Source organism: Apium graveolens, unplaced genomic scaffold (assembly GCF_009905375.1).
Source record: "Apium graveolens cultivar Ventura unplaced genomic scaffold, ASM990537v1 ctg1456, whole genome shotgun sequence".
Lineage (NCBI taxonomy): Eukaryota > Viridiplantae > Streptophyta > Magnoliopsida > Apiales > Apiaceae > Apium > Apium graveolens.
The window spans coordinates 1-22,640 of record NW_027417245.1 but is presented as its reverse complement, the minus strand read 5'-3'; the positions used below and the strand labels follow the sequence as shown (position 1 = coordinate 22,640).

At 36.1% G+C, this 22,640-nt stretch overlaps 2 protein-coding genes across 2 annotated transcripts; one reads left to right on the top strand and one right to left on the bottom strand.

Annotated features, from left to right (window-relative positions):
• The first annotated feature begins 8,706 nt into the window (after nucleotides 1-8,706).
• Nucleotides 8,707-10,030, top strand: LOC141699882 (uncharacterized). The gene is made up of 2 exons (XM_074503686.1): nucleotides 8,707-9,271; nucleotides 9,555-10,030. The coding sequence occupies exons 1-2, from the start codon at nucleotides 8,777-8,779 to the stop codon at nucleotides 9,816-9,818; spliced, it is 759 nt and encodes a 252-aa protein (XP_074359787.1). The 5' UTR covers nucleotides 8,707-8,776; the 3' UTR covers nucleotides 9,819-10,030.
• A 2,700-nt stretch (nucleotides 10,031-12,730) lies between these two features.
• Nucleotides 12,731-18,385, bottom strand: LOC141699887 (frataxin, mitochondrial-like). The gene is made up of 5 exons (XM_074503690.1): nucleotides 18,107-18,385; nucleotides 17,926-17,998; nucleotides 15,178-15,225; nucleotides 14,985-15,079; nucleotides 12,731-13,556 (listed from the first exon to the last, which is right to left on the bottom strand). Exons 1-5 carry the CDS (start codon nucleotides 18,340-18,342, stop codon nucleotides 13,427-13,429), a joined length of 582 nt encoding a protein of 193 aa, XP_074359791.1. The 5' UTR covers nucleotides 18,343-18,385; the 3' UTR covers nucleotides 12,731-13,426.
• Between the last annotated feature and the right edge of the window lie 4,255 nt (nucleotides 18,386-22,640).

The window sequence follows — 22,640 nt, the reverse complement described above, 5'->3', positions numbered from 1 at the left end:
TATAAAACTTGCTCAGATATAAAAGTATTGGATGATCCCTGGTGAGACAGCTGATCAAGCTATCCTATGAACCTTGTTCCGGAACTCAGAGACTAGCTAGGTCTCTATCACGCTGGGCTGGTGGTTATAACAGGGTGCGCAACCACTTCGCCTCTTACGCTAACTTCCAGGACGTTACGGGCCTTCTGCGCACCTCATCCAATTATCTGATCATTTTTATCCAGTTTTCGAAATCACTTACCTATTTCTTGTCAAAACAATTATAACACAGCACATTTTCCAAAACATTTTCATTTTATTCAAAATTTAGAGATAGGCCTTTTCAGAAGTTACTTTTCCCCCAAAATACAAGTTAGTAAGACAATTTGAAACCCAGGGGATACGTAACTTAAATCATTCTGTTCCACTATGAGAATAAAACAACATTATATTCATATATGCTGAACCATAACGATATGGTCAGGGGTACTTGCCTTGCAGAGCTTTACAACTAATACCGATTGACCTTGAGCCGACACGGACGCTCAGGCTTTAATGTCTAACCGCTAGATTACTCTGGATTCGACTTCAACACTCAGGTCCTTTGATTGGAAACTTACTGAGCTCGTCGACTGTCCACTAGGCTATCTAACGCCAACTCTTGGGCTTTCCGACTAGCACCTACAAAGTCGAAACATCCTAACTTAGACCTTCGATTATGCTTGACATATCCTCGCTAACCATCTACCCGAACGTTAACAAAACCCGACTCGTAATACTTCGTATAATAATACACGTACCAATTAGGGTTCACTTCTTTGAAAGTCGGTTCGGTGTTCATTTTCAGAAAATAGGTATATTTATCCTTTTATGGAATTAGGGTCATCGATTTTCGTAAAATATTTCATCCCAACACATAATCAGATTTCGTATAAGGTACGTTAATATAACTGATCAACGTTCCGATAGTCATTGGGTACGGCCTCGTATTCCCATAATTTAATTTTCCGTAAATCGGGCAGCACCTCCTTTATTTATCGGACTACCCGTCGAACATCCCGACGTCCAAACAAACACAACTACAATCAATCGCAATCCAAAACCAACCACCGATTTCAGCCATCAATATCAATCCCAGAATTCTCAATTATCAATTAAATACAATTACTAATTATTAGTCGTGTTTTATAATTTTAATCACATTTTATAGTTTTATTCGCAACTCGCATTTTAAATCGTATTTTATATTTTAAATTATAGGAATCAGAAATATTCATCATAGTCCGCCGTCGGCTCGCCGATGCTCATCGCCGACGGCGACAAAATTTATTGGTGCCCGACGCTTGTCGGGTTTCCAAATAAATTCTATTGATAAAATTAGTAATAACCTCGCAACAATTAATTCAGATAATTACAAGGATTCGTTCGAGTTTTTGCTGAAATAATTTGAGTAAATACAATAAATATTCACTCGAATTTTTCAGAAAAATTCTCGAATAAACCAACAAAAATTATCAGAATAATTTCATCAAAACTTCTGAATAATCAGAAACTTCAGAAATCAAACAAAATAAAAAAATCATTAATTCAGTCAAATACATGCACGCGCGTTTGCTTAAACAGAACAAGGGCAACCGGAACAACACCACGCCACCATGCCTCGCCGGAATCCGGGAGGCGGCGACGACCATAACAACCGAAACCCACACACGCAAAGATACACACACAAGACCGCACACACGCACAGTAAGCTTGCACACACACATAAATACATGGCCAGGGAACCAAATCGAGAAAAAAAATAGGGCAGGGAAAAATTGAAAAAAAAAAGAGGAAGAAGGGAGAAAGAAAAAGGGAAGAGAAAGAGATCGGAGAGAAGGCGGCGACGGGAGTAATACCGGTAGGGCGAGGCGACGAAACGGAGGGAGGAGAAGAGGGGATCGAAAGGAAGAGATTGAGGGATTTAGCAGAGAGACAAGAGAGAGACATGGATGAATTGGGGGAAATAAAATAATAAAAAAATAGATCGTCTGCATTTCTTTCTGATTATTTACTCCGAAAAATCCGACTGACAGCACCCCTACACATATTTTAAATATTTACTTATGCAATAATTGCACATTTAAATAATAAAAATATACGAGTCGTTATACACACAGTTCATAACAACTTGACTAAGTCCAAATAAAGCTGAATTAGCTGAGTACAGATATAAATCAAAGTCAAGAACTACCAAATTAGAAGAGATGAATTGATGAACTTACCTATTATGGCGGAAGAATCTTGTTGCGCGCGACAGATTTTGTGAATTAGGAATTATGTATTTAGGACTTAGGTATTTAGGACTTAGGTTAGGATTTAGGAATTACTGAATTAGGATGATAGGATCCCTCATTGGCTGTTAGTCACGAGTGTGTATTTTTAATTAATGTGCCAACTGTATAGTGATATAGTCTGTATCTAAAATTATCTATAATATATTATATATAAAATATAATTCAAAAATATATATTTATACTATTCAGTTAATTCGATTAAAACCGAATTAATATTTTGAAAAACCGAACTGAACCGATTTTATTTCGGTTAAAACCGAAAAACTGAAATAACCGAAATTTTTAAAAAAACTTAAACCAAACCGAACCGAATTTTACCGGTTCGGTTCGATTTTTCGGTTTCGGTTCGGTTTTGCTCAACCATAACTTTGATCCCCGTTCGGGGGATGACTCGAGGTCATATACTCCCAGCTCGATGGACCAAGCTACAACCCTTCCTGAAGCTTCTTGTCTTATCAGAATTTTCTCCAATGGTTGAGCAGTGACGATTTGAACGGTTCGGCCTTGGAAATCATGTCGCAATTTTCGGGAAGCAATGACCAACTCATATGCAAACTTTTCGGCGTCAGGGTACCTTGTTTCTGCGTCCTTAAGCACATGGGACACGTAAAAGACATGATATTGGTTCCCCTCATGATTTTTCACAAGCACATCCCCAAGTGTTCGGCCAGACACAGCTAAATAGAGGTAGAGAGTTCTTTCAGATCATGCCTCATTAAGAGTGGGGCCTTGGTGAGATATTCCTTTACTTCTTCAAATGTCTTTTGACATTCGGGCCCCTACTCAAAATTTTTTGACCCCTTCAGTACGGCGAATAAGGGAAGCGCTTTCTCGGCTAACCGGGAGATGAACCGTCGAAGGGCTACCAGTCGGCCGGTTAGTTTCTGAATATCCCGAATGCATTTTGGAGCTTCCATATTGATAACTGCCTCAATTTTCTCCGGGTTCGCCTCTATCCCTCAGGAATTGGCCAATGTAGCCCAGAAACTTTCCACTCGCCACTCCAAAGGTGCACTTATTCGGTTTAATCCTCATGTTATTCCTTCGTAGAGTGTCGAAGCATTCTCTCAGGTCTTCGACATGATCTTGGAAAAATGATTTCACGATCATATTATCCACATAGGCTTCCATGTTTTGGCCTATCTGTTTCTTGAACACTTTGTTCACCATTCGCTGAAATGTGGCTCCAGCGTTTTTAAGTCCGAAGGGTATTTTAATATACGTATAGGTTCCCTTCGGAGTTATGAATGCTGTCTTGAGCACATCTTTGTCGTTCATAGCAATTTGATGATAACCAAAAAAACATCAAGAAAACTAAATACCGGGTATCCGATCGTGGCGTTTATCAATTGGTCGATGTTAGGAAGAGGGTAGTGGTCCTTAGGACAAGCCTGGTTGAGATCCGTGTAGTCTACGCACATCATCCACTTTCCGTTGGTTTTTTTTATGACCACAACATTAGACAACCAGTCAGGATACTCAATTTCCTTGATAAAACCGGCTTTCAATAACTTTTCCACTTCAGCCTCAATGACCCTCTATCATTCGGCTGCAAAGGTCCTCTTTTTCTGTTTGACCGGTTTCGCCTCGGGCTGTACATTAAGGCAATGCTTAGCCGTTTTGGGATCTAAACCAGGCATGTCCTCCGCCCCCTAGGAGAATACGTCATGATACTGCCGAATGACGGCAATAACCTTTTCCTTCATATTTTTTTCCATATTTCTCCCAATCTGAACCATTTTGCCCGAATGCCCATGATATAGTTCAACTTCCTCAACTTCGGCGGCTGGCTCGGTGATCGAACTTTAGAGATCCGCTCCGAATTTCTCCAGTCCAATATTCAGGGTCTATCGGCTCCCACCTAGTTCGGTTTCGGCCCTTTTTCTTTTTCCAGTTTTGTCAGGTTTTTCATAGGCCTAATCATTTTCTAAGTCTTCCAGCATGATTATTCAGGCGATCTTCTGATCCCCCATCTCCCAACCCCCTTTTCAGTTGGAAATTTCAGTTTGAGGTGGGGTATGGATTTCACCGCCTCGAAGGTTGACAAAAAAGGCCTTCCCAAGATAGCATTGTAGGGACTCTCAATCCGAATCATATAAAATTTCATGAGTTTCTCCACAGTGTATGGCAATTTATCCAAAAAGACGGGAATAGTGATCTTACCTTCGAATTGTATCGGGTGTCCTCCGAAGGCGTAGAGAGGTGCTTCGTTGCAAGGTTCTAGCTATTCGCCCGCTAGATTCATCGTACAATAAGTTTTGTGGAACAAGATGTTGGCCGAGCTGCTAATATCCACAAGCACTTTCCAAATTTTATTTTGCCCAATGAGAGGATTGATGATAAGGGGGTCTTCATGTGGACGAATGACATCCTCGTAATCTTCTGTGCTAAAAGTCATGGGCATGTGGGGCTTCGTCTGGCCAAATTGATAGAGGTTGTGCACTTGTCGGGCGCACTTCTTCTTCGTCGTCTTAGTGTCTCTGTCCAGCACACTCCCTCCCGAAATATTCTTCACTTCACCCTTATCTTGTCTCTTCGTTCGGGTTCTTCGGCTTTGACTCTTCTCGATTATCCTTCGGCCCCAGTCTATCTCATAGATCTCGGACGGAATGATTAAGTTTCCCTTCTTTGATCATTCGTTCAATAAGTTTTTTGAGGTGATAACACTCATCAGTATTATGCCCCTTATCCATGTGGTAATCACAGTACTTATCGAGATTTTTCTTGTGATTTGGGACTTTTATCTTAGCTGACCGAACGAACCCAGGCTTCCCTTTGATCTCGTGGAGAATCTTGGGGATCGGTGCATTCAAAGAGGTGAATACAGCAGAATCTCTATCTCGATATTGTTCGACACCACGATCTGTTTCCTTTCTTCCTTCTTTCCTACTTTCCCTTCGGTCACCCCCGGATCCTGAACTTTCATACCTTTCGGTTCGCTTCGATTGGTCATCCCTACGGGAGTCTTTATAACCTCTGATACTCTACATCTTTCTTCGAATATTCTCTCCCCTCACATATATATCATTGAGGGGTATGGGGGGGAAATCATAAAGAGAGTAGCGAAGCTTTTTACCTTTGTAGGGGTCCAGCCCCGCCGTAAGGAAGCCTATCACCTTGACCTTGTCCAGATTGGTGACCATTCCAGCTTCCTCCTTGAACCGAGCCAGATAATCCCCAAGTTCCTCATTTGCCCTTTATCTACAGTGGACCAGGGCTTGGTATCATTTGCCTTTCGGCACATATGGGAGTAGTATTTTAAGAATTTCCTCTTCAACTGCTCACACGACCTGATGAACCTGGATTTGAGGGACTTGTACCATATCGAAGCTGAACCCTTCAGGTAAGTTTTGAATATTTTGCAAAGCATGATGTCATTAGGGCTCATCTCAATCATCAACAGCTCGTATTAGCTGTAACATATTAGCTGAGTTCTTTCCTTAAGATGAAGAATTAAGCATTCCAATTTTACCTACAAGTCTAGTGAAAGTTGCTTCATCCAAAAGTTTAGTAAAAATGTCAGCCAATTATTTTTCTGTTGGAACAAAAATGAGCTCAATGGTACCATTTGTAGCATGTTCTCTAATAAAATGGTACCTTACATCAATGTGCTTTGTTCTAGAATGATTGACTGGATTAGCCACTATAGATATGGCACTAGTATTGTCACACATAATTGGTATTTTTTGTAAAACTAAGCCATAGTCCATTAGCTGATTTCTAATCCAAAGCACTTGAGAACAACAACTTCCTGCAGCTATGTATTCAGCCTTTGTTGTAGAAGTTGACACATATTGTTGTTTATTGTTATACCAGGATACAAGTCTTTGTCCAAGAAATTGATAGCTTCCACTAGTACTCTTTCCTACTTTCCCTTCGGTCACCCCCGGATCCTAAACTTTCATACCTTTCGGTTCGCTTCGATTGGTCATCCCTACGGGAGTCTTTATAACCTCTGATACTCTACATCTTTCTTCGAATATTCTCTCCCCTCACATATATATCATTGAGGGATATAGGGGGGAAATCATAAAGAGAGTAGCGAAGCTTTTTACCTTTGTAGGAGTCCAGCCCCGCCGTAAGGAAGCCTATCACCTTGACCTTGTCCAGATTGGTGACCATTCCAGCTTCCTCCTTGAACCGAGCCAGATAATCCCCAAGTTCCTCATTTGCCCTCTATCTACAGTGGACCAGGGCTTGGTATCATTTGCCTTTCGACACATATGGGAGTAGTATTTCAAGAATTTCCTCTTCAACTGCTCACACGACCTGATGGACCTGGGTTTGAGGGACTTGTACCACATCGAAGCTGAACCCTTCAGGTAAGTTTTGAATATTTTGCAAAGCATGATGTCATTAGGGCTCATCTCAATCATCAACAGCTCGTATTTTTCACAATGATCCTCCAGATCGCCCTTTCCATTGAACTCACTCATCTTTGAGAACTGCCTTTCCTCGCCCATAGGAGGTCAATAATGCTCAATCTCTTCAGTCACGATCGGTTCTCAGTCGACCTTTCTGTCACCGAACATGGCATTTTCCAGACGAGTTAGCCTAACTCGGGACCCATCAAGTTCTTCGTCTGAATCAGAGGAAACATGTTGCTTCGTTCGCTTTCTTCTGGGGTGCGAATCAGAGTCGGACTCATCTTCTACGTCATACCCCATTCACTCCTTCCTTGGCTTGGTGGATATTACAAGCTCATCGGCCTGCAACGCTTCGCGAAGTGGCTTCTCCTGTAGCTCAATTTCTTCCCTCCGAAGTTACAAGGCCTTCAATCGCAGCGCATCGGCCTCCCTTCTTTTCGCCCTGGCCCCCGTCTTTTTTTTTCTTGATCATTTTTTGCCCTGCCATTCTCCGCGGCTAGTTTTTCTGCACGGATCTTGAGAAGCAAAGCTTCCTCCTCGAGGGTCAACTTGATGACTCCGTCAGCGTCAACCAAGGAGGACGTCTGTCCCCTGTCATGAGGAGTGAAACCAGATGGTGGTGATTGTTCAAGAACTGTGTTCGTCATTTTCTCAGTATTTCGTTTATGATTCTCGTATTTCCCATAGACGGCGCCAAATGTTACGTCCATATTCCTTCGGTAGGCAAGAACAACCTTCGGTCTAACAAAAACAGTTTCGGTTATGATCTGAAAGGGAAGAGAATGCGAAGAATTGTCCCCCCCCGATTCACCTCCAGTGTGAGAATCAGTAATCTGGAAGTAAGATAGATTTGAAAATATAAGAAAGTAATGAGAGTAGAGAGAATATGTGTGTAAAAGTTATCTGTTTCTTACTTTTCATGGAGTATTTATACCCAAAACTGTAATGAATGATTTGTCCGTTATGCTTGGAGCACGGACGGTCTTTGATGCGAGAAAGGGGAAGACGTTTTGATTCTCTGTTAATTTCCAACGGTAGAGTAGGTTAGTGGATTTCGGCCTTCGGCCCAATAGCTAAGAATCTTGATGGGCCTTCGGCCCAGTGGCTGAGAAATTTAATGAGCCTACGTTCGTCCATAACTAACACATCCATTCCCCATACTCGAAACCTTGAATTTTATGCTTTAAAAATTAAATTACGGATATCTATTTATGGGACATTAATTTATTTTTCCTATTTATAATAATTATGAAAAATGTTGGGAATAACGTAGAGTTGAATCTGAGTAAGCCGTCAACACGAGTGTTGATATCATATCAAAAACTAGTCATTTTAAAGTTTAAAAATTTCAGAAAAAGGTCCTTACAAGATCTTATATCAGTATTTCAACATTATTTCACATAATTTATGACTAATTCGAGCGTTCAATTTTGTCAAAAAATAAATAAATAAGACAAGTATATAAATATTTATAATCAAAGAAAATCTTCTGAAAAAGAGTAAAAAAGTAATTGAAAATGCAGCAGTGTTCAGTATAAAAAGAAAACAAACACAATAAAGCGAACAAAAGCAGTGACGAAGTGTAGAGGCAGACGCAGGGCAGAAGCCTTATCTTCGGGGATGGGCACAACAACCAAAGCTCAGAAATAAGATAAGTACAGGGGGTAATTGTGATGGATTATGCATACATATCATCTGGTCGTACGAGACGTAACCTAGCCACCTGATATCACGTGACAAAAGCTGCCAACGTGTACTAAATCATCTCCCTCCGAATCAGAATCTCGAGGACAACCCCTGCCATGTCATCACTTAAATATCTCCCTCCTTAAAATTAACACAGCCGCTCCTACATCCACAAAACCCCTCAATCTCTCACTTGTCCACACGTGTCATCATATTCAACCATTACTTTCCTCTGGCCAATTAATATTCCAACACATTTGTGAATTTACACTTTCACCCTCCGCATCCACTTCTCTTTCTTTTCCTTTTTCATTTATATATGAAGAAGTAGTTGCAATCCATTTTTTTTCATATTCACTTTGAGTAACAAAAACATTGAAATATCATTCATATTTTTCGACAACAAGTATGACTAAGTGTGAGTTATGTAAGAATACGGCTAGGGTTTACTGCGAGTCAGACGACGCGAGGTTGTGTTGGTCATGTGATGCAAAGGTGCACTCAGCCAACTTTCTAGTGGCTAGGCATGTTAGAAATCTTCTATGCCACTCGTGCCAAGCTCCCACGGCCTGGAATGGTTCCGGGGACAAACTTGGACGCACGATTACGCTTTGCGAAACTTGTCTCGTTAAAAATTGTGTTGAGTTTGCGGAAAAAGTCGAGAGTGAGGGGGAGAGGGAAGGTAGTTTTGAATCAGGAACCGATTTCGATAGCGAAGATGAAGATGAAGATTTAAATTTATTAGAGGAGGATAATTGTAATCAGGTGGTGCCGTTGTCATCGTTCACATCTCCATCGTCTCATCCTGTCGGTAGTTCTTCAGGTACCCAAGATCGAGCTGATCTTGATATCAATTTACCGATCAAAAGATCTTATGAATATGAAGCAGATCCTAAGTCCAAGGTATACATTTCTTCTACTTTGGGTGTATCGTCTTTAATTAGAGGTTGTAAAACGATAATTCCTCATGATTGTAAATTTTTGATTTTTTCTAGCATATGTCCGTGAACACTTGTTAAAAGTTTAATTTAGTTAGTCAAATTTTTGATCGTCTTTTTATGGATAAATAATCTTTTTAGTGTCGTGTACATATTGTTAACAATTTGTTTTCGAATGTGAAGTTTGATACAAATAACTCTTTTTTAAAGGTTAAACTGGTGCTTACTGTTATTTTAAATATTTGTAGGATGATGGCGACAGTAGTTGTATTGCCGGCGAAGAGAATTCATATGCTGAAAAGATTTCGTCTCTAAGGCCTTTCAAGTTCAGAAAACTAGAAATGAGCCAAACAAGCAGAACTCAGGGCACCTCAACTGGTTCAAGGATCGCAGAGCCAGTGCGAAGAATCCATCTCCGTGTAGACATTGCTGAACCAGTCAGTGGAGTTGAAGCGTCTGAGTGTGTAGATTTTGATCTGAACGAGTGTCCTTTTGATCAACAACATAAGTAGGTGTATCAGTGTTTATAGGCGGGCAGGGTTTGTTTTACTAACAACATGCATGTGTTAGATTTGTAACTTTTGGTGTGTTACTAATTTACTACTAATAGTACTACAATACTAATCCCCCGGTTGTAATTCGTTATTTGTAAGCTTTTTACATACTTATGCTGTAATGCATGCAATATTTGCTTTTCGAAATGAGAAAAATTCCGTTTCGTCAGGTTAGAGAATTAACTCGATTTCAATGCTTTAAACAGTTACGTATCAATATACCGTTATTTTGTTTTTAAAATATGTTGCTCGCATTCACAAACTAAACCAAATATAAATGGGATGACTCGTTTTGAACGGGTTTAAAAATGATAAAATGTATGTAATTTTGTCCCTATTTTTAAAATATAAAGATTGTTTTCGTGAGGATTCGGGCTACTGAATGATACATAAAATAATACGATTCATATGAAATTTATCTCGAATGGAATGTATTGTCATCATAAAAATCCTTAATTCCATATTCCCCAATTGCGTGATCAATAAAAACCAGTGATAATATTAAATGCACTCCTATCACGAATAAAAGTTACAATCGAACACTTTGATAACCATAAAACCATTTTTGAATACAAATAAAATAGACAACTATTTTAAATATATTTTTTAAAATTTCGTTTAATTTAGAGTTAGTTATATTTTAACTTAAGGACATGTATATATGAAAACATTTCCCACCAACACTTTTCAACATTTCACAATTTCATGAAAAATGAAAAACAGCTACATGATCTAAAAAAGACAAAATTAGTAAATGTTTTTTCAAATAAAATTACTAGTAGATCAAAGAAAAGAAGGTTGATAACGTAGTTGATAAATGGAAATGAGCAATGAGTTGATGGAATACTCTTTAATATTATCGACGTAGATGCGTACAGATGTTGATGATCTATATACAACAATTATATGTGTCCATATTTGGCAAACTCCCCCGACTCAAATTTATTTAAGTAAATTTAATTCTGTTAATTTTGTTAAACAAATAAAATAAGTTAATTTTGGAAAGAGATTTGAAGTCTTTTAATTCGACTCAATTCATAAAATTAAACGAGATAAATTTATATAGAACTTAGTATAAATTTAACGAATGTTAAAGCAAACAAACTGACATAATTTAACTCTGCAAAATTAAATGAGTCAAATTTATACAGTAATTTAAGTTTGATTAAATAACGAGCCGGCTCAGTACAATTCAATTAATCTTGATACAAATTATATCTGGTTTGAAACTTGACCCGCATGATCAAGTTGTGGAGGCATCACCTAAGGTGATCGTGGTAGAACCGGTAGCCTCACAGGTAAAGCGTGAATAATAGTACTGTATTTGTTTACAAATATTATTATATATATTTGATTTGAAATGTCCTAGGTAGCTTGAGTTTCAGACCACAATTTGAATCCGCGTTGTTGATAAAAAAATTCATCAAATCAAGTGGGTGTGAAAGGGGGGGAGTTAATTCTGTATCACTTGCGAGTTTGTCAAATCCCAAACATTATTTAACAAATTACACCGACATTATTATTATCTTATTTAAGATAACTTTAAACATGTAGTATGAAAATAATACCGAGTATTATTTTAATTCAAAATCATGATAATGAAAGGGGGTAGTTGATAATCAAGTACTGCAGCTGATAAATGAAGTTTAATACTGCTGCTGCTGCTGCTGCTTTAAGAAAAGGGGGAGAAGAGCTGTGGGGTGGGCCCCACGTTGTAATATAATTTATGGTAGAGAATGGATAAATATATTTTGGAAGAATGAGAGCGGTGGTTGAATTTGTGGTGATTGTTGCTGCTCCTGTGACAGATATTTATAGAAATGCATGGCTCAAACATGGTCCACCTACTGCATACAATAAACTTAAAGTATTATGCCATATTTTACTTTGTAGAATTGGAGACTACAGTCTTGCCATAGCCCGTTTAATATATTATATATTGTTGTGACCCTCACCCTTTCCATCATCACAACAATTCTATTCAATTCAATGTCAATAACTGTGTAGGAAAATAAGACAAAGTAATTTTCACTGATACAGTGTTTGTATATGTCACTATTGTTCCTCATTTACATACGTGCAGCCTGTTGGCGTGTTAGAGTTGTTAATATACTAGTTGTCTCTCGATTATTTCACTTTGTCTAAACCCAAGTAAAACGGACGTGTTGTATCACACTGTCACAGTTCACACACATGATCACCAAGCTTGATGGTCTCCAAAACTGTCTGTGGGCGCTTTTAATTATATTCACAAATTGCTGTTGTGTAATGTTGTATCACTTCATCACCACAAATATACACCATCACATATACTTTACATGGCTGTGAGTTATGGCTTTCCATTTGCATAGCGGTGTGCTCAAATTGCCCGGTTTTCTACCACTACTACCAAGTACGTACATTGAACTCTACTGATAAGAGTGAAACTAACTCTCAACAAGTCATACTCCTTATAATTAATCTATTTTCGTTGCTACTTGCTACATTCAGAAACAGAAACAAAATACATATTTTTCATAATTTATTATGATAAGAACTGCTTTCGCTCTCGGACAGTTTTGGTTTACTTGTTGCATCTCAGATAGAGCTTATGGCTTACTCTTAAGTCTTAACTATTCGGACAGATTTTGTTACCAAGAACTCCGCTGCAAATGTTCAATATGAATACTTCTTCGAATGGCGGGTTCAACAAGATTTTTAAAAAAACCTATATATTTTTGACTTCACAACAAAATCAAAAATCCAAGAAAACGTAGCACACAGGTACAAAATTGTATGATACATGAATAATTTGAAGTAACGCAAGCTGCTATGTACCCCAAGTTTTATATTGTTCTAGTCCACATATATGAGTATGAAAAGTATATGTGTAATTTAAAGAGTATATGCCTCGTGATATGATTCTCTTGAGGGCATCACAAGATTGACAACAAAATCATCTTCAAATTTGATCCCTTCTTTTTGTTTGTCGTAATTTAAGTGGTGCTCCTCTTACAGAAGAACTTTACAAGGTGGATAAAGAATATACATATGCTGATATGAATAGCACAATGTTCCTTTGGTATTTGGGATTCAGCTAAATCCTGTAAACACTCTAGTAAAACGAATAAGATGTTGGCCATACAGGCTTTTGGATTTTGATCTTAAAAAAAATGGTCCTTCCTCATATCAGGTTCTAGACTCCTGCTCGACCATAGACCAATTCTTTTTTAGTCAATAATATCCTTAGGCAGGCTTCAGAACTTTTTTCTTTTTAAAATTCTTTTTGGTCACTTGCCGCAAGATACAAGCCAGAAATCTGACAGGCACTCGTTTACATTACAAAATTACATCCCATCTCGTTGTTTTATTTAGAGACAATAAAACTTAACTTACAATATAGGACATTACACTTTTAAAAAGGGATATAAGAGAGAACTCGGGCTTAGAATTAATTAGATCTACTACAGAATTCGGAAGCTTTAATTTGGACGGCTTGGAAGAAACTAGAAAGATATGAGTTCCCGTGCTTGAATATAAAACATGATAACAGTCGCCAAATTTTGTCATATAATCAGCCAGAAAGTTTAAGATAGACTGATGGCATTACCACATAGCTGCGCCAACTCACTTTCCAAAATTTTGAAAAGATACTCTTTGGTACGCCTGTAAACCCAAGCTTGAGAATTTTGATCCCAGTCGAATCTAGATGGACCGCTGCATCCAAATCATTAAAAACATATTGTCACAGGGCATATGGATTTTTAAAAAAAAACAATTTGCAACACAGAAATGTATTATTCAAAATAAATCACCTGTTTTGATACACTACCTAAACAGGTGCTTAGGTGCAACCAGATACTACTTTCTACATTAAGCTCTAAGAAATTGATATTGTAAAATCCCTAATTCTACAAACAGATAAACACACACACAAAACATTAGAGGAAACAATGTCTACATGAAGTGTCATGATACCTAGTGGCCTCTTAATTTGTACTTTCTTATGGGAAGCCACTTGTGTGATTGTAACAAGGACTCAAACTTCAGCTTAAGATGCGTATGGGCTGGCCACAAGAAGAGTGCAATGGAATATAAATTTGAGGGCATTCGGGCATGTTGCAATGGAAAAAGTTAAAAAAACCCAGCTTATAATTAAAATTCAGACTGGACTCGGTTTTTACCAAATAATGAGCAAACCCAGAACTCAGACATGTTTTTTCACTGCCTGACATAGTTTCTAAAATGTCTGCTGATAATATTACTAATAATATAGTAGATTACTCTGTGCATCGAGCAATCCCCAGAACACTTGTCTAAAAATATGCTTAGTTTATCATATTAACTGCCTCGTGCTTCAAAAGAAGTGGCACATATGAATAATTGACTTCAACACTTGTATCTCTTAGACCTGGTAATATTTGCTCTAAACATGTCTACTAGTGGTTTGCAAGTACTGCCTCGAGAGATTTGGCGCACACTAAATTGCTTGCAGCCTTGATACCAGCCCTAAAATTTAGTCAGTGACATTCTCAAGAAGTTGTGTTGTTTTGCACCCATGGTCTGAGCTTAATGAAGTTGCATTACTAAAATGTTTTATCCTGGAGATTCTAACAGAGGGACCTTTCTTCCTGCTTTACTCGTGTGACGAATAAGGTTCATTTCCTCAACCAAAATGTGATAATGAGGGCTTCTGATAAACTTGGATACCAATATTCGTGATTATCCTCAAATATGACATTCTTAAGATCGAAACTCTTTTGTGTGATAATTAATTGCACTGAAACAAGTGTTTACTCGAGAAATGCCTTTTTTGGTTTTCCAACAAAATCAGAAAACCACAATTCACCAATTAAAATCGACTACACTTCTGACATTTTATAGTGATTAATAGTTTTCGCTTTTTATGCTTTCCTTATACTTTTTCAACTCAGAGGTGTGTACCGTCACAGATAAAAGAAAAGAGATTGTACATTCATAATAATACACAATAATTCCCCCCACCCACAAACAGTAAAAAAACAACGTCAAGTGGCATCAAATTGCAATTTCAGAATTCAAAATTACTACTATAAATAATGGGACACATGCATCACGATGTCTGTGAGAATATTTAACCACTAATTCATAAGGAGTTGTAACTACCTCACAGGTGAAGACATCCAAATTTGTCTATTTGGTGTTTGCTTGTTCAACACATAGGTTCCCAAATCCCCAAATTTCACAGTCAAAACTTGGTTCTACAAAATCAAACAAGTATAAAGTAAGCGCAAGAAATTGAGCAAGAAAACAATTTTGTTTAAAGAGACGGCTATATAACTCAAACAACAATTCTTACCCCGTAGTCGATGTCAAAACCATCTATATCCACAGAATCCCCATATTCCTGAAAACAGAAGTACTGGATTTTAAAAGCTACCAGGGTGGTAAAAGTTAAAACTTAACTTTACAAGCAACTGTCTTTAATTTAGATAAGAATAAGATTAGGATTTCTGGAAGCTATAAGATATACAAAGCATATAAACCATTTCTTATGAAGAACAACAGAATCCTGGAAATTTCTCTAAATTGAGGAGGCGGCGGAGTTAACAATTCAACATGAACAGGGGGGAAGCAGAAAAAAGATTTGTGGTTCACAAGTCACAAACTAAGATCATTAAGTCTCTGTGTACTGTTATTCTTCTACTCTTCAATTTCAACAGAAAGTCAAAAATGGGGGAAAAAATTAAGCGTTCTTAGTGGATTATAAACACTTATATGAGTGAGAATTGCACATGGAATTATCATAAGAAGTCTAGTACTTCAGCTTCGATCATAATATAAGATAAAAAGATATACTCTGCTTGTTATAAGAAAATTAATAAAAAAAACTCGGTTACAATTTATCCATTATATATCACGGAATCTTTATTGAAATTTACTCATATAAGACTTGCACGAGTAACCTACAAGGAAATTAGTTTCTATTTTTTTTATCCCGATAAGATTCTAGACTCTCAAAACTCTTTTGGAAGTCGATTTCAAGTGTTTTTTGAGCCTAAAGTACGAAGTACGTTTTAGATTGTAGGTAATACCGATTTCGTGATAAATTACATATGTGTGGAAGAGCTTGTAATTTGTCTCAACCTTACACAAACACAGATATTTACATATACATGTCTTGTGCATCTTTCTTTTGTTCAATTTGTATATGTTGTCTCTATTATCATTAAATACGTAACACATTTATGTTGTCTGCGCGGAATTAAGGGTGTCGAAGCCTCTCTAATTTAGCATTGTCACGGGTGCTGCTGGTGTTTAAGTAGAATAATTGTTTGCTGAACAGAACTCAATATTGCATAGTTTAATTATTTGTGGGTAGTATATTGTGATAGTTTGTATGTTGCAAACCCGGATTTTGAATTTGCAGGTTTGTCATTTGTGAGAAATCTTTAGGCAAAGGCAACAGTTGAGAGAGGACTGTTCTCGATCGAAGTCTCATAGTACCGGCATAAGAGAAGTGTAACTATTGTCACAAGGAAACTATGAGAATGCATGTCAACAGCTTTCTAGAACGAGTTATAGTAACGTTGATAATTCGGACTAAATGATACACATTCAGCAAACGTAGCGCAAGATAATGACGTCACTGCATTTGCTCTTGCAGGATGAAAATTTTCTATTGGCATGTGCTCAATGTGTATTTTAGATAAAATTAAATTTAATGTGAATGCCAATATGGTCTAGTTTCTCTTGCTTGAGAGCTAGGATTGTACTCTATCCATGCAAAAATATGCCTATTATCATACTGAGGGATTCGTTTGGTGAGAACTAAGTACCAGTATAGTATAACCAGGACCTTATTCCGGGTAAGATAGAGGTGGGAGTAGAACTGGGACAAATTAGCTGGGGGTTGTGAAGGGTAGTTTCAGGGATGAAATTTTAGTGCTGAAAGGTTTCATGGATATTGAATTGGCAGGCGCGGGAATTTAGGGGTAGGAGGCACAATATATGGTTGATGAAGATTCAGTTAAGGAAGTCAGATCTCTAATTTTGGTTGGATATGTACTTTGCGTTACTGTGTAGCAGATGGAAAAATGCACCCGGGATTGTAATACTTGTTGACAGGTAGCTAATTGTGGTGAATGGTGATTTTGTGCATGATCCAAGTCATCCAACTGATGAGATCGATGTGGAGCAGTGGAGGTAACTTAATTATCTGGTGAGGCGGATTTACTAGTTTGATATGATGCAGGGATGATGGCCTACACTTCAGAATTCAGTTGTATAGGTTGCAACATCTAATGATGCTACCTTTGTGGTTAATTTTTTTTTCAGGGTGTATCTGGCTGAGAAGAACATGGTTTACTTGTATTTGCAAATAGAAGTCAAGTTATAGATTTTGTTGAAGCAGCAACTTATTTCAGTAATCTAAGGGTGTATTTGGTTGAGAAGAACATGGTTAATGAGCCTGGTTAACAAGAACCGGAACATCAATCCCATGTATTAACATTTGGATTAGTAATTTGGTTGTATGGAATGGGAAACTCACTCTCTCTAGGTGGGGTAAAGCATATCCTCCCTACTCCTTGGTATTCCATATCATTCCATTTCCTGATTCTCATTCCCAAAGACCATCCGAACGCCGCCTAAGTTTCAATTCCGATTTTAATTCTATAATCACCAAATTAGTACAAAATTCTAAATTATGAGCCTACATATAAGACTTATTGTTTAGGGCTGTAAGTATGAATTTTGTACAAAATATAATATATATGTATGAAAGAGATCAATGTAATTCGTCTCTATACTCCACCTAGAATAAAAGTTAAAAATTCTCCTGCAAATTAAATCAAGCATGAGTGTGATGTATTACTTTTAATTACTTTGCATTGATTAGCTTTCCCGAGTCTAATATATAACAATCTTCAACATTGCTAAACAGCGTATGAATATTCAATTTTCAAGAAAACATAAAAATCACGAGTGTACTACTCTACATATGACAAACCCCAGTTTTATAACAGTGTAGGCAATTTAAAACATTAAAACTCAACTCTGATACAGAAATATGGAAATATGCTTATACATAAGAATCAAAAATGACCTCAATCTTCTCGAGGAGATGATGAATAGTGGAATCAGCCAAGTTATGAAAATTATCCTCCTGCAACAAAGAACTGTGTGCCCATTAATTTAGCAAATTCATTCAATTAAAAGAAATACAATAAAACCCATAAATAATATTAATAAAATTAATCCATTAAAATATATAAAATTAGACATGCCTGTAATCTACTGCAAGTGGACCTGTAGAAGCATCGGAATCGACACCAGAAGGGCCAGAGGAAGTGAAGGTTCTAGAAAGAGGAGGTGTTGAGTAATTAGAAGGTTCTAGAACACAAAGAGGAGAGAGTACTGATCGTGAAATTGATGAATAATAAAGAGGGGAGATGGGTTTGAGAGGTCTCGATGATAATATTCTTCTCAGTGCTATTAACTTTGTTGAAGACGAAGCAGCCATTTTGGTTCTTAGAAAACCAAACCAAAAGGTTAGGTAGGATACATTGGTTTAGATTTTGTGCGTTAGCCCAGAAGTTGAGCTGTCCCATTGGGCTTTCTTTGGGCCAGAATGTGCACCCATTTTGCGGTTCTTTCCATTTTCCAGGCTTCATCAGCCATCACCCTAATATTTGATAAGTTTAAAATTTCTAAAATTTATTTTGTTTAATTAATTTTTGATAAAAGTGGCGTGTTTTTTTAACCGAGATAACATTTTATGTAATATACAGATTTTTCATTTTTTTATATTAAATAGTACTCCCTCCGTCCCCTCAATTTTTTATGACGGGGGTTCCGCACGCTCTTATTAAATGTAGTTACATAATTTTTTTAATTTTTTTTTCTTCTAAATAAAAATATGATGTTCAAACTTTTATAAATTTAAAAATAAATTATGGAAATATACTTTATAGTTACCTTAAAAAACATGTCAAATATGTGAAGAAAACTGTAAAAAAATGAGAGGGACGGAACTAGTACTTTTTAAATTTAAATTAAAAGAATCATGCAAAATCTAAAAGCATAACCTAAAAAACAAACAGTTAACAAGTCAAAACCATTTCCTAGAAAGATTAGCATATGATATACTTGGAGCCCATATGGGTAAATTCTAATATATTGATCATTGACTTTAAATTTTTTTTGAGTTACAAGTAATATTAAAATCTATACTCTTTATTAATAAGCGAAACTATTTATAATTTGGTGCTAAAAGTACCAAAATACCATATTTTGGTACTTACCTAACATAAGTTGACTTTTATTCTATATAAACTTTGTTTTTAGTACTTAAGTTTACTTCTATTCTGTAAACTTTGTTTTTAACGCAAATAGACTTCTATTCTTTTGTAAATTTTATTTTCTTTTTAGTTAGTATTAATCCAATCGTCTATTTACTTCATAAAATAAAAATATTTTTTAAATGATTTATAAATTATATTAAAAATTTATTAAGTTACGTTAAATTAAGTAAAATAACTTATATTTATTTTTTATTATAGAAAAACTACGAAATACTAGGTAAACTACTAACACGAATTGACTTATATTCTATGTAAACTTTATTTATTTATAAATTATATTAAAAATTTATTAAGTTAAGTTAAATTAAGTAAAATAACATATATATACTTTTATTTTGAAAAACTACTAACTACAAAGTAAACTATTAATACAAATTGACTTCTATTATCTGTAAACTTTATTTTCTATAGCATTATTTTAAAAATAATTAGGTAATAGCAAATGACTTTAGTAACATTTATTAACTTTTAAACTGAAAATTATTGATTTAACAATCGAATTTATTACTGTCCATCACAACGTTTATTTACTTTAAATTAAAAAAACATATTTTAACCGTAACAGATTTATGGGTTGTATTTAGATTATATTAAGTAATATTAAATTAAGTTTAATAACATCTATTTACTTTTAATTTGTAAATTAATTTTTATCGATAATTAAGTAATATTAAATAAACTATATTGAAAAGACTAATTATAAGATAATTATCAAATTATATTAATTAATATTAAATTATCTAAAGAACGGATATTGGTTCATAAGGTAGAGATACAATTCGTTTCACAAAAATAAAAATAATATGTTAGATTTCTATATAAATTAAAACAATGCAAAACTAGAATTCTAGTGGAAAATACATAAGTGATTCGATTTTTTTAACCACATAACTATTTTTTGCAAGTAACAATTTAATATTTGATATTAATATATTAATTTTAATTCGTGTTTCGCACGGATTATGAATTATTCTCTACAAATATTAATTCAATATTTTTAGTCTCGGACCCGTGTTTCGCACGGGTTATCAACTATCTATATTAATAAGCGTCCCAAATATTGGTACTCACTAGAAAATTATATAACTATTTTTAAAATTTTATGTAATAAAATCTCAACTGACAAAAATTAACTTCTACTCTCTATAAATTTTATTTTCCTTCAATTTTTATTTGTTGTTGAACATCCAAGCGTCGGTTTACTTTAAAATAATTGTATTAGTAAGTTAACATATTAGATTTATATAAGTAAGTAATTAGGTGCATGCATAATTAAAACTTGTTATTCCTAGTGGACTAACAATGAGATTTACAGAAGGGGGGTTGAATGTAAATCTCAAAACTTTTTCAAGTTTTGAGCAGTTTATGAAAGTTGTGTGTTCAAGAAGAACAAGTGTGTGAATTGCTTTAAGCTAATACAGACAGATATATATTCAAGCACAAATGTAAAGAACACAACAGACCTTAAAAACTTTTTTGGTGGATTTGTTGTTCCACCAGAGATGGTATTTTAGAAAATCTGTGATTAAACAATGTTGATCACAGCTGCATCCTAGTACAAACTAGATGAATTTTCTCTCAATATTTTTCTAAACAGCTCTGGAAAATCTCACATCTAATTACTAGCTTCTACTTGGTTTATATATTACCAAGTGTACAAGTGAAGAACAATATAAAATACAGTAATAAAATAAGATCTTCACTTGCTTCTTTTCCTGTTCACTCCAGTACTTTGTTGACTATTGCATCTTTGTACTAGAGAAGAACGGCTGCTTTTTCTGTTGTTCCTGAAATTCGGCTACCACATCTCAGTTGTCTCTATCAACCCATGTGCCTCTGTTTGTAGGTACAACTACCCCTTATCAACGGCTAATCATCAGAACATCCGTTGAAGCTTTCATCCGTTGATGCACTCATCCGTTGAAGGATGTTATCCGTTGAAGTTTTCATCCGTTGATGCACTCATCCGTTGAAGGATGTTATCCGTTGATGACTTTATCCGTTGAAGCTTTAGAGACATCCGTTGAAGCTTAGCTTCTCATCCGTTGAAGGTCTTTAAGTCATCCGTTGATACCACTTCACTTATACAAAATTACAAGGCATGAAGTATTTACAATTGGCCTTCCTATCTGCATATCATCTAGTAGTCAACATGACTCATAGTTTCTCTCAACTTCCAAGAATTACATTTTAAATACAGAGACTGAAATATGCTACAACACTAGACTTATTTCTAAGTAAAGCTACACCATCAACGGATAGCCAAAGTGGTCTTATCCGTTGAGGCTACAGACACTAAATTTCTACTTAAGTATTTTGTTAAACATATCATCAAACTAATGCACATACATTCCTAACAATCTCCCCCTATTTATGTCTATAAGAATTGTAGGCATAAATTCAGGGTTAACTTGATGATAACAAAACACTTAACAGATATATGAATTGAAACTAAGTAGAAATTTAAAAATGCTGCAAAAGTGTATGTACTAGGAGATAATTGAAGATTTACAGTGTTTCCAAGGACACTCCTTTAGTCTGAGCAAATCATCTTTTTCTTCTTTGTTCCCTGGTTTTCTTTCCTAGCCTTTTGTCATTTTCCTCAATTTGGAGTTGGAGTTGTCTGAAGAATTCAGCTTCATCTTCAACACTGACATCCAACTTAGATTGCATTTCTTTGAGAGTTTCATTGCTGGCAATCTTGAGTTGGTCTTCAAGTCTGAAAAATCTTCTGACTCCTTTATCATCTCTAAATTCCATCAACCAATGAGGTGATTTGAGAATTTTCATTTCCCTTTCTTGAATGAGTAAAGTCCTGGGTAAAGCATTGGGCTCCCTCCAAGTTTTCCTTATATTGGCTATCTTGTTGAGAATTTCAGTCTTGGCAGTTCTGGTAAAGCCAGAATCCTTTTGTATAGCTGAATAGACTCTAATCAAGGTAGAGTAGCCTTCATCCAGAATCCTGTGGAGAGGCCATGTTCTTTCCCCAGCTCCTTTATATCTGAACACTAATCTCTCTGGTAACTGTCTGTAGGCAGCTATTCCCCTTACATCCTCCAGCTCATCCAGATAGAGTTCAATGTCTGAAATTTCTTTTATGTCACAGATGTGAACATAATCATCTTTAGAAATGGGTGACTTAGGCTTAGGTTTTTGTTTTTGAGTGAATTTCTTAGAGGTTATGGGAGGTGTAGATTTTGGTTTTCTTTTCTGTTTCTTTGGTAGTGGAAGAGTGGTTAGAAAGGTAGGCAATTTGATAGTGTCCCAATCAATAGGTTCCTCTTTTGGAATGATTGGTTCACCATGGATGTTTATTGTGGGATCAGCAACAAGGGGTTCAGGTATGGAAGGTAGTGGTTTAGATATAGATTTGGTTACTTCAGTGTTATCTCCACTCCTTCTATGTGCCTTGGCCTTTCTTCTGTTTCCCTTCTGCCATTCCTCTCTTTCTTCCACA